Below are 12,630 nucleotides of genomic sequence, written 5' to 3' on the forward strand. Positions count from 1 at the left end.
AGCATAATGTGTGGGTGCCAGCACTGTGGGGGATCACATTGTGGGAATACTGGGCAGCTATGCTAGGGTCACTACTTCTCTGTGGGCACACATGGCTAGGTCAGGGGGGCAGCAGCGCATAACAAATTGCCGTGGTGCGACACGAGTCCATGTCCCCGTCTCTCAGAGGTGGCTTATGCCGAGGCTCGGACTGGCCCATAGGGTAACAGGGGAATCACCCGGGGGGACCCCTGTGCAAATCTGGGGCCCCAACCCCACTATATGGGCAGTACGTGGCATAATTCACTTTATTCCCTCTGTACAGAAAAAGCAGCATCTCATTCATTAACCAAACTATACAGCTTTGTATTATTATATAGATATAAGTACATTTGTGAATGAGAATAATGTAATATTCGTATACAGGTGAAAAGTAACTGGTGGGCCCTTGGCACCCAGTCCGACACTGCTTATGCCCCAGAAGATACAGTGGTTGCCGGTGCACTGTGGCTCCTAAGGCGGGGTCAGCGTTATCCAGCATCTGCTATGAGAAAAGCATTCAGTTTGCGGGGATGTCTGTCATCTTCAGCCCTGGCTGTGAGGGATGCTAAACTACAGCACTGCAGCTCCGCGATATGATTCGCAGGGTAGTTCCATCAGTGACATTAGCCGTCCTCTCAGGCTCAGCCCTGTGATTCATGAGCGCTATGAGCATTTGCCTGCAGCATCTATAGCCGCCAAGATGGCGCTGCAGCTCCACTGCCGGAGACAGAGCGGTGCGGGACTGCTCGGCCTCTAGTGGTCGTCACCGCGCAGTGCTTATCCCACGCAGGAGCGGCGGCGGCGCTGTTACCAGAGCAGGCGCTTGTGACTGGAGAAGTGCGGGGCTGTGGGAGCGGAACGCTGGGACTGGAGACAATACATCAGCTGGGGGGACGCCGAGCCGCCGTGTGCTGCGGACGGAGATCCGGGGAGGTCGGGACCTGCGCCCCCCGCACTGCAGTCTGGGGATAACTTGGCAGGGTGGTGTCGGGGAGGGGGGGCGAGCAGTGAAGATGAATCGAAGTTTTAGTAAGTCCCAGACTCTGCGCTATGTGGCGAGCAGCGCCGTGGAGGTGAAGAGCAAGGTGAGGCTGCGCCGCCCGTGTACCCGCCCGCTGCCCGGCAGTGCCCGGTAATGAATGGAGGGATGGGAGCCGTCCTGTGCCCGCACTCCGGCAGCCCTATTGTTTCTGGGCTGGCGGCTCACTGGGGAATGTGAAGAATTCCTGCTCCAGAGTGCGGGGAACCTCGTGTATGGTCCATATGTGTGATCACTGTGTAACTATCCAGTGTGTGATCCCTATGTATGATCCCTATGTGTGATCAGTGTGTGATCCCTATGTAACTATCCAGTGTGTGATCCGTATGTAACTATCCAGTGTATGGTCCATATGTGTGATCACTGTGTAACTATCCAGTGTGTGATCCCTATGTATGATCCCTATGTGTGATCAGTGTGTGATCCCTATGTAACTATCCAGTGTGTGATCCCTATGTAACTATCCAGTGTGTGATCCCTATGTGTGATCACTGTGTAACTATCCAGTGTGTGATCCCTATGTAACTATCCAGTGTGTGATCCCTATGTAACTATCCAGTGTGTGATCCCTATGTGTGATCACTGTGTAACTATCCAGTGTGTGATCCCTATGTAACTATCCAGTGTGTGATCCCTATGTAACTATCCAGTGTGTGATCCCTATGTAACTATCCAGTGTATGGTCCATATGTGTGATCACTGTGTAACTATCCAGTGTGTGATCCCTATGTATGATCCCTATGTAACTATCCAGTGTGTGATCCCTATGTAACTATCCAGTGTGTGATCCCTATGTAACTATCCAGTGTGTGATCCCTATGTAACTATCCAGTGTGTGATCCCTATGTGTGATCACTGTGTAACTATCCAGTGTGTGATCCCTATGTATGATCCCTATGTGTGATCAGTGTGTGATCCCTATGTAACTATCCAGTGTGTGATCCCTATGTAACTATCCAGTGTGTGATCCCTATGTAACTATCCAGTGTATGGTCCATATGTGTGATCACTGTGTAACTATGCAGTGTGTGATCCCTATGTAACTATCCAGTGTATGGTCCCTATGTGTGATGTATATGTAACTATCCAGTGTATGGTCCCTATGTGTGATCTATATGTAACTATCCAGTGTATGGTCCCTATGTAACTATCCAGTGTATGGTCCATATGTGTGATCACTGTGTAACTATCCAGTGTGTGATCACTATGTAACTATCCAGTGTATGGTCCCTATGTGTGATCCCTATTTAACTATCCAGTGTGTGATCTATATGTAACTATCCATTGTGTGATCACGATATATGATCCCTATGTGTTATCAGTGTGTGATCCCTATGTGTGATCCCTATGTAACTATCCAGAGTATGGTCCATATGTGTGATCCCTATGTAACTATCCAGTGTGTGATCCATATGTGTGATCCCTATGTAACTATCCAGTGTATGGTCCATATGTGTGATCCTTATGTAACTATCCAGAGTATGGTCCATATGTGTGATCCCTATGTAACTATCCAGAGTATGGTCCATATGTGTGATCCCTATGTAACTATCCAGAGTATGGTCCATATGTGTGATCCCTATGTAACTATCCAGTGTGTGATCCATATGTGTGATCCCTATGTAACTATCCAGTGTGTGATCTGTATGTAACCAGTGTATGATCCATATGTGTGATCCCTATGTAACTATCCAGTGTGTGATCCATATGTGTGATCCCTATGTAACTATCCAGTGTGTGATCTGTATGTAACCAGTGTGTGATCCATATGTGTGATCCCTATGTAACTATCCAGTGTATGGTCCATATGTGTGATCCCTATGTAACTATCCAGAGTATGGTCCATATGTGTGATCCCTATGTAACTATCCAGTGTGTGATCTGTATGTAACCAGTGTATGATCCATATGTGTGATCCCTATGTAACTATCCAGTGTATGATCCGTATGTGTGATCCCTATGTAACTATCCAGTGTGTGATCCATATGTGTGATCCCTATGTAACTATCCAGTGTGTGATCCATATGTGTGATTCCTATGTAACTATCCAGTGTGTGATCCATATGTGTGATCCCTATGTAACTATCCAGAGTATGGTCCATATGTGTGATCCCTATGTAACTATCCAGTGTATGGTCCATATGTGTGATCCCCAGTGTGTGATCTGTATGTAACCAGTGTATGATCCATATGTGTGATCCCTATGTAACTATCCAGTGTATGATCCGTATGTATAATCCACATGTAATTACCCAGTGTGTGATCCCTATGTGTCATTGTCATGTATGATCCTGTTTATCCAGTCCATTGTCTATGTAACTGTATAATGTGCGACCCATGTGTCCATTATATACCTGCTGAGCTCAGGACTTGACACTTATATAAATGAGGCGTATTTCCAGATGTGGATGGATTTGCAGCTTTAGTGGTGATTGGAGTGTTTACGTTGGGTTTGTTTTGCTCCCACATATTGGAGATTAGTGATTATTCTGTATGTGTATGGGCTCCTATAGCGGTGTCACTGTGATCTGTGCATATATCAGACTGTAGAGGAGGGTTGATACATTACCTTGATGTGTGTAACCAGAAAGCCTCGCCAGCATTTGGCGGATACATGGCGGAGCTGCCAATTTTTCTATGGCTACTTTTTGATTTTAATTGTTCTGCAGTCCAAATTCATGCAGCGTTATACACAGGCGTGTGGACCGCAGCCGTCACTACATGGTTAAGATGAATCGGTTGCGCTACACGAAGTCTCTGTCTTAGAAACCAGCCTTAAAGGCAAATAGAATTTATGGGCCGGTGATATTGATGTGCCTAAATAATGCCCAGCGATGTGCAGAAAATCCCCCCAATTCTGCGCGAGCGACTAGCTTTGGTGTCGCACAGCCCCGTGACACGGCCATAATTGAGTAATTGGAGTGTGTGATTGTGGTTACATTGTGAGCCCTGCCTGTGGACGGTGTGTTTCCTCGGGCTGGAGGGGGCGTTCTTCTGTGGGAATGCCTGGCCTAACAGCACGCACATGTTGGGGTCTGGCAGCAGGGACCTCTTGGCAGGCCGGTGCCTGGGGCTGGCCTCTGTAGCATGCCGGGGCCCCTTACCTGCTCTCCTATGGCTGCTGTGCGTTGCCCCTACTCCCACTAGATCCATTTTGTCTTTGTGACTGTAAAACCATTCTTGTGAGCTGGCCTCCGATCATAAAGTGTGATTTTCAGGAGAACGGCCCACACCTCGGTGAGTCAGGAGGTTCAGGGTAGACTCATCACTTAGCTTTCATCTCCGTCCTGTTGGAACTTGCAGCTGGAGCTCTGAGCAGTTTTCTAGGCTCTTGATTTCTTTATTAGTAAGGCAGAGTGATGTTTCCCATCATTAAATCCGTGTGCGTGATGGGACAGGCGTGACATCATGCATAACAAATCATACTAAGCATGATGCGCTTTCCTGTCATTGATAGATGGAGCCTTCCAGTATAAAACCAGAAGTAACATCCTCTACGTTTTACCAAAAGGCCTACTGAGTGATATTGTGCCGCCAACCCCGGCATCCAATGCACTGGCGGTCCTGCGTTCTTGTAGAAATGCTCTATGGCTCGTGTGTCACACTAAAGATGGCTGCTGAAAACTTGCGGGAAAAATAAGGCATTATGTTAATAGGAAGCATGAGGAGCTTATCCAGGCCCCTGCTTGTGTCAGAACTAGGTCAAACTGTTTCCATAGCTGTTCGGTACATTATATAGCAGCACAATATTCCACCGCAATGTGCCGAGACTGGCGGCAAAGTCTCCGTATCATTCCTGAATATTGCTCCTCCAAAATCCCAACTTTGACACTCTCAGATGACTTCCCACCATACAATATTCAGAAGCCGGAGCAAACTTTAGGCCAGGTTCACACCTGAAGGGAATGCTGCAGGGTTTCCAGCTGTGCATATGTACAAGTAGAAGTCACAGAGGATCCCCCGTAGTAAGCAATTGGATGAGTTCTTACTCACGTGCTGCAGAGATCTTAAGACGCCATGCTCCAATGTGACCAGAGCAGGGTTTTGTTTTTGTTTTCCTTATTTTCTTCTATTGGACGGGAATACTCTGGACCTGGTTTTCTCACGTCCCGGATCGCTGCACGACTTTACTAACTCCACTCTCCCGCTCTCGGACCACAACCTTCTTTCCTTCTCTGTCGAGAGTTGTCTCCTCACCCAGGACACCCCCACTTACCACACTTATCGGCATACACGTACCATTAATACCCAGCAGCTTATGGACAACCTCCACACATCTTTAGCCCCCATCTCCTCACTCTCCTGTCCAGACTTAGCATTTTCACACTTCAATATTACACTGAAGAATGCCCTGGATGAAGCAGCACCTTCTACACGCAGAAAGACCCGACACAGACAACGGCAGCCCTGGCAAACTATGCAAACACGCTTTCTTCAGCGTTGCTCAAGGTGTGCAGAGCGGCAGTGGAGAAAATCTCTCTTAGCAGAAGACTTCATTCACTATAAGTTCATGCTCAAAACCTATAACTCTGCCCTTTCTCTGGCCAAATAATCCTACTTCACCACTCTCATCACCTCACTATCCAACAACCCAAAACGACTTTTTGAAACCTTAAACTCCCTCCTGAAACCTAAAGTACAGGCCCCCATCTCCAATCTCAGTGGTGAGGATCTGGCCACTTATTTCCTAGAAAAAATCAACCACATCCATCAGGATATCTCAGCCCAATCTCCTCAGTGCCTGGATCCCCTTCCCTGCCGCACCTCAAGCTCATTAGACATCTCTGAGCCTGTTTCAGAAGAAGTTTCCAAGCTCCTCTCTTCTGCTCGGCCTACAACCTGCAACAGTGACCCCATTCCTTCACATACCCTGCAGTCTCTCTCACCAGTGGTCACCACTCACCTGACTAAAATATTTAACCTCTCTCTTTCTTCAGGTATCTTTCCCTCCTCATTTAAACATGCCATCATTACCCCTTTACTTAAAAAGCCATCCCTTGACCAGAACTGCACGGCTAACTACAGACCTGTCTCTAACCTTTCCTTAATCTCTAAACTCCTGGAACGCTTGGTCCACTCCCGTCTAATCCGCTATCTCTCGGATAACGCTCTTCTTGACCCCTTACAATCTGGTTTCCGCTTTTTACACTCCACTGAAACTGCGCTCACTAAAGTCTCTAATGATCTAATAACAGCTAAATCCAAAGGTCATTGCTCTCTGCTGATTCTCCTGGATCTGCCACATTTGATACTGTAGATCACCAGCTCCTTCTCACCATGCTCCGCTCCATAGGCCTCAAGGACACAGCCCTCTCCTGGTTCCCCTCCTACCTCTCTGACCGCTCCTTCACTGTATCTTTTGCCGGCTCCTCTTCCTCTCCTCGTCCCTTTACTATCGGGGTTCCGCAGGGCTCAGTCCTGGGCCCCCTCCTTTTCTCTCTATACACTGCCCCTATTAGACAAACAATCAGCAGATTTGGGTTCCAGTACCATCTCTATACACTTCTTCTCCTGACATCACCCCCACTCTAATTAAAAATACCAAGGATTGTCTGTCTCTGTCTCTAACATCATGTCCTCCCTCTATCTGAAACTAAATCTCTCCAAAACTGAACTACTTGTGTTTCTCCCTTCTACTAACCTCACTCTACCCAACATCGAAATTACCCTGGAGGGTTCAACCATAACTCCCGAGCAGCATGCCCGCTGTCTTGGGGTCATATTCGACACCGAACTTTCCTTTTCTCCCTATATCCGATCACTCACTCACTCCTGTCACCTGCATCTTAAAAACATCTCCAGAATCTGACCTTTTCTCACCTTTGAAACTGCTAAGACTCTTACTTTCGCTCTTATTCATTCTCGTCTGGACTATTGCAACTCTCTTCTGATCGGTCTCCCTCTTACCAAACTTTCTCCTCCAATCCATCTTGAATGCGGCAGCCAGGGTCATATTTCTGTCCAGCCGCTTCACCAATGCCTCCATCTTGTGCCAGTCATTACACTGGCTACCCATTCGCTACAGGGTCCAGTATAAACGCATCTCTCTCACCAACAAAGCTCTCCACAGTTCTGCACCGCCTTATATCTCCTCTCTCATCTCCGTCTATCGCCCTACACGTGCCCTCCGTTCTACAAATGACCTAAGACTAACATCCCCCGTAATCCGAACCTCGTACCTCTGTCTCCAAGACTTCTCTCGTGCTGTGCCAGCTCTCTGGAATGCACTTCCCCAGACGATCAGACTGATACCTAGCCCCGACCTATTCAAGCGCTTTAAAAACCCATCTCTTCAAACAAGCCTACCACATGAACTACTCAGTAAACTAACTTTGCCCTGTTCCCTCCTTCCAAATATTATTCTGAATCTGCACCCTACTACTCATCTGTCTCCACACCCTCCATGCAGATGATAACTGCACTTGATACTTGACTATTGCACTTTAACACACGGGCTGATGACTGGATCATGCAGCTTTATATGAAAATCTCTATTTATTATAATTGCCAGACCTGAAATACCAAGCACTTTTCACCTATTGTGTCCCCCCATTTCCTTGTAGATTGTAAGCTTGCGAGCAGGGACCTCACCCCTAATGTCACTGTTTAAATTGTCTTAAAGGGAACCTGTCACCCCGTTTTTTGAGATTGAGCTATAAATACTGTTAAATAGGGCCTGCGCTGTGTGTTCCTATAGTGTATGTAGTGTACCCCGATTCCCTATGTATGCTGAGAAATAACTTACCAAAGTCGCCGTTTTCGCCTGTCAATCAGGCTGGTCAGGTCGGGAGGGCGTGGTGACATCGCTGGTTCTTCCTCAGCTTTACGTTGGTGGCGTAGTGGCGTAGTGGTGAAGACACAGCGCGCGATCTGCGCTGTCATCCCTTGCATCGGTGGGGGCGGCCATCTTCCTGGGGCCGCGCGTGCGCAGATCGAGTGCTCTGCTGCATGGGGCTTCAGGAAAATGGCCGCGGGATGCCGCGCGTGCGCATTAGAGATCGCGGCGGCCATTTTCCCAAAGCCGAGTTTGCATCTCGGCTTTGGGAAAATGGCCGCCGCGATCTCTAATGCGCACGCGCGGCCATTTTCCTGAAGCCCCGTGCAGCAGAGCACTCGATCTGCGCACGCGCGGCCCCAGGAAGATGGCCGCCCCCACCGATGCAAGGGATTACAGCGCAGATCGCGCGCTGCTTGTTCACCATTACGCCACTACGCCACCAACGTAAAGCTGAGGAAGAACCAGCGATGTCACCACGCCCTCCCGACCTGACCAGCCTGATTGACAGGCGAAAACGGCGACTTTGGTAAGTTATTTCTCAGCATACATGGGGAATCAGGGTACACTACATACACTATAGGAACACACAGCGCAGGCCCTATTTAACAGTATTTATAGCTCAATCTCAAAAAACGGGGTGACAGGTTCCCTTTAACTTGTACTGAATTTATTGTCTGTACATGTCCCTGCTTAATTGTAAAGTGCTGCGGAATATGTTGACGCTATACAAATAAAAATTATTATTATTATTATTATTAGTGGAAGAAGTTGATTACAATCTGATACTAGTGTTGCAGATGGTGCTGCTGGTCCACAACTAAATCCACCTGTGTCAGATTAACCTTGCATATTCTCCTTAGGCCGTGCGTTTTGTCTGCTGCTTTTTACGCTCATCTTTTCTGCTCCTGTCTTCATCAGAGAGGATTGTTATTGCGTTCTTTGATTTGCATTTCTGGGGCTTTTTTAATGTGGTTTCCCCTTTTGTTAGATTCATTTTTGGTGCAAATTTCATACCTAATTTTTGTGTCTAAAGGGCTTTTATTCTGCATCTAATATATTGAAAAAAAAAACACTGGGTTCATCAGCGTCTTTAAACACAGTGGCCATGAGTTTTCATGAATTCACATCCACTTTGTTTGGAAAAGATAAATGCTGCAGGTTTTCTGAACAGCGGAGAAAAAAAATGCAGAATTTACTCTACCGAACGCGTCTTCCTAATCTGCTAGTGATCATGCGGTGATGCTTGCCTGGTCCTCCGCTGGTACCGTACACTGACTTCCAACAATGACATGTCATGTCAACATGTGGCCAGTCATCAGGGGTAACACCCCTTAGACCCCAGTCCAGAGCCTCTCACCTAGCCAAATCCGTTCTCATGCTTCGCACTGACGATGGCCAACAGCCCGAAACACCGTGTCTGCGAATTGAGATATTGATTTGGCTTTTATCCGAAGTCATATTGCACGACTCATTAAAGGGTTGATTGTGACTTGTAGGATCGCTACTTCCAACAGGTGGCACTATAGAGTTTAAGTCCTCTTATTCGCAAAAGAGGCAATTTGCATATTTAATTTCCCAGAGGAGCATTGCACGGTGAATAAGCCTCCTTACCTTGACAAGCCAGAGCTGTAATGTCGCTCTCCATAAGGAGAAACGTTACCCCTTAGGCTATGTGCACACGTTCAGGATTTCTTGCAGAAATTTCCTGAGAAAAACCTGAAATTTTCTGCAAGAAATCTGCATGCGTTGTTGCACGTTTTTTGTACATTTTTACCGCGTTTTTGGTGGTTTTTGCGGATTTTTGCGGACATTTCCCAATGCATTATATAGTAGGAAATCCGCAAAAAATCTGCAAAATTAATGAACATGCTGCGTTTTTTACCGCGATGCGTTTTTTTCTGCAAAAAAAAAAAAAGGCATCATGTGCACAAAAATTGCGGAATTCATTCTAAATGATGGGATGCATAATGTATGCTGTTTTTTTTGCGGTTTTATAGCATTTTTATAGCAAAAAAAGCGAAAAATCGCAACATGTGCACACAGCTTTAGACCTCACATATTTGAGTCATTTTTGGTTCAGCAAAATGTGCAAACCCTATGATGAATCAGGGCCTTTAACTTTAACTGATCTATGGTAAAATTGCAACAAAATTTTGCTAAAATGTCATCCACTTTGCTGGTAATGTAATATCATGTGGAGTTACCACCTGGGAAATCCGCAGCATATCCACCATCTACGAGCCTGCCCTTATGGTTCCTTCCAAGTTGTATGAAGTCCACAAACGTCTGAGATCCTGTCCTACAGGGCTTGTGCATGTCTCTGATTTCATATGAAAAAAATGGTGTATGATAAACATTTACGGTAGTCCGCTACCAGCATGACTTCTGGAGAAAAATACCTTCTCGTTATGACTCTGTATGCTGAATATGACCTCCCCTAGAAGCATAGCTTCAAGAGGAAAGTACCTCCACATTGTGGCGCAGTGTGATGCCCCGTATCACAGAGTCACCCTCTGTGCCTATGGTTTTGCTGTGATATTATTTTCCAGAAATGTACCATTCTGGATGGATCGTTCCTTGCTGGATCATTCGCCAATGTTCTGTACGTCTCCTCTGCTCCACGCCATTGCTCAAGCACCAGAGCATTTCAGAGGTGCTTTATGAGTAGTGTCCTACAAGGTTCACAGTGAAGAAAAACCAGCTGAATGCATTAATTTTCTCTTAAAGGAACCCTTAAACTATCCCCACATGTGGTATTTTCTTGTAACAATAAGGATTTACTTGAGCTGGCGGAGGAACAGCAGATAGGCTGGAGGTTGCCCATCCCTAATCTGGAGTATTATGATCTTCTTTATAGTGTAAACACGTTCCATATTGTTCCATTTAAAGATTATCGAGCAGGTTCACATTTATTAACTTGTGCCAAAACTTGTGCATTATTAATGTTACTGTAACAAGTTAGAAAGTATCCTTGTTTGTTGTCCCTAAAACCACTACATTTTTTTTACCGCATGCCTAGACCTGTTCTTGTAATATTTGCACATTTTGCTGCTTTGACACTGCACATATTTTTATTTATTTTTATCTACAATCCAACTAAAATCTTCCAGATGTGCAAACCTGAAATCGATTTCCAGGTTCACTTTCAGAGACCGGAAAGGTTATACAGCATTTGAAAAAAAGGAAAACAAACCGTTCATCCTGATCAGACGTTACTGTGGTCCTCCTGGTGTTCATCATTTTTTTTTTTTTTTTTTTCTTCTTTCTTTCGGAAAAACGCCTTAAAGGGAACCTGTCACCCCGAAAATCGCGGGTGAGGTAAGCCCACTGGCATCAGGGGCTTATCTGCAGCATTCTGTAATGCTGTAGATAAGCCCCCGATGTTACCTGAAAAAGGAGAAAAAGACGTTATATTATACTCACCCAGGGGCGGTCCCGCTGCTGGTCAGGTCAGATGGGCGTCTCTGGTCCGCTCCGGCGCCTCCCATCTTCATTCCAAGACGTCCTCTTCTGATCTTCAGCCACGGCTCCGGCGCAGGAGTACTTTGCTCTGACCAGTTGAGGGCAGACAAAGTACTGCAGTGCGCAGGCGCCGGGCCTCTGACCTTTCCGGCGCCTGCGCACTGCAGTACTATCCTCTGCCCTCAAGAGGGCAGAGCAAAGTACGCCTGCGCCGGAGCCGTGGCTGAAGATCAGAAGAGGACGTCTTGTAATGAAGATGGGAGGCGCCGCAGCAGACCAGAGACGCCCATCCGACCTGACCAGCAGCGGGACCGCCCCTGGGTGAGTATAATATAACGTCTTTTTCTCCTTTTTCAGGTAACATCGGGGGCTTATCTACAGCATTACAGAATGCTGCAGATAAGCCCCTGATGCCAGTGGGCTTACCTCACCCGCGATTTTCGGGGTGACAGGTTCCCTTTAATGGGGAATCTGTGAGTAGGATCAATCCTCCTAAGCCATCTATATAGGCATGTAGGTCATAGGAAGCTGTATAAAATACCTTGATATCGGATGTCTTATTCTAGAGAAATCAACGTTTTTCTTATACAGTCATGGCTGAAAGTATTGGCACCCATGAAATTGTTCCAGAAAATGAAGCATTTCTCCCAGAAAATTATTACACTTACACATGTTTTGTTATGCACATGTTTATTTCATTTGTGTATTGGAACAACACAAAAAAAAGAGAGCAAAAAAGGCAAATTAGACTTAATTTCACGTACAACCCCAAAAATAATCCAGACAAAATTGTTGGCATCCTCAACTTTACATTTGATTGCACACCCATTGTAATAACTGCAATGAATTGCTTCCTATACCCATCAACAAGCTTCTTACAACTCTCAACTGGAATTTTGCACCACTTTTCTATTGAAAACTGCTCCAGGTCTCATTTGAAGTGTGACGTCTCCCAAGAGCAATTTTAAGATTTCTCCACAGGTGTGCAATGGTTTTAGATCCAGACTCATTGCTGGCCACTTCATAACTCTCCAGGGCTTTGTTTCTACCCATTTTTGGGTGCTTCTTGAAGTATGTTCGGGTCGTTGTCCTGCTGGAGGACCCATGACCTAAGAAGCAAACCCAGTTTTCTGACACTGTGCACTATACTGTGACCCAAAATCCTTTGGTAATATTCAGATTTCATTATGCTTTCCAGACAGTCAAGACACCCAGTGCTAGAGACAGCGAAACAACCCCAAAACATCTTTGAACCTCCATCGTATTTGTAGGTACTATGTTCTTTTGTTTGTCGGCCTCATTTTGTTTTCTTAAGCAGTAGAATGATGTG

At 46.1% G+C, this 12,630-nt stretch overlaps 1 protein-coding gene across 1 annotated transcript in view; it reads left to right on the forward strand.

Annotated features, from left to right (window-relative positions):
• Positions 1-487: 487 nt before the first annotated feature.
• Positions 488-12,630, forward strand: part of PARD6G (par-6 family cell polarity regulator gamma) — a 164,723-nt gene continuing 152,580 nt past the window's right edge. Inside the window, exon 1 of the mRNA XM_069730901.1 lies at positions 488-1,106. Within this exon, the coding sequence (XP_069587002.1) occupies positions 1,035-1,106 (72 nt within the window). The 5' untranslated portion in view covers positions 488-1,034. The remainder of the gene's footprint in view (positions 1,107-12,630) is intronic.

The sequence above is a fragment of the Ranitomeya imitator genome, chromosome 6 (assembly GCF_032444005.1).
Source record: "Ranitomeya imitator isolate aRanImi1 chromosome 6, aRanImi1.pri, whole genome shotgun sequence".
In the NCBI taxonomy this organism is placed as follows: domain Eukaryota; kingdom Metazoa; phylum Chordata; class Amphibia; order Anura; family Dendrobatidae; genus Ranitomeya; species Ranitomeya imitator.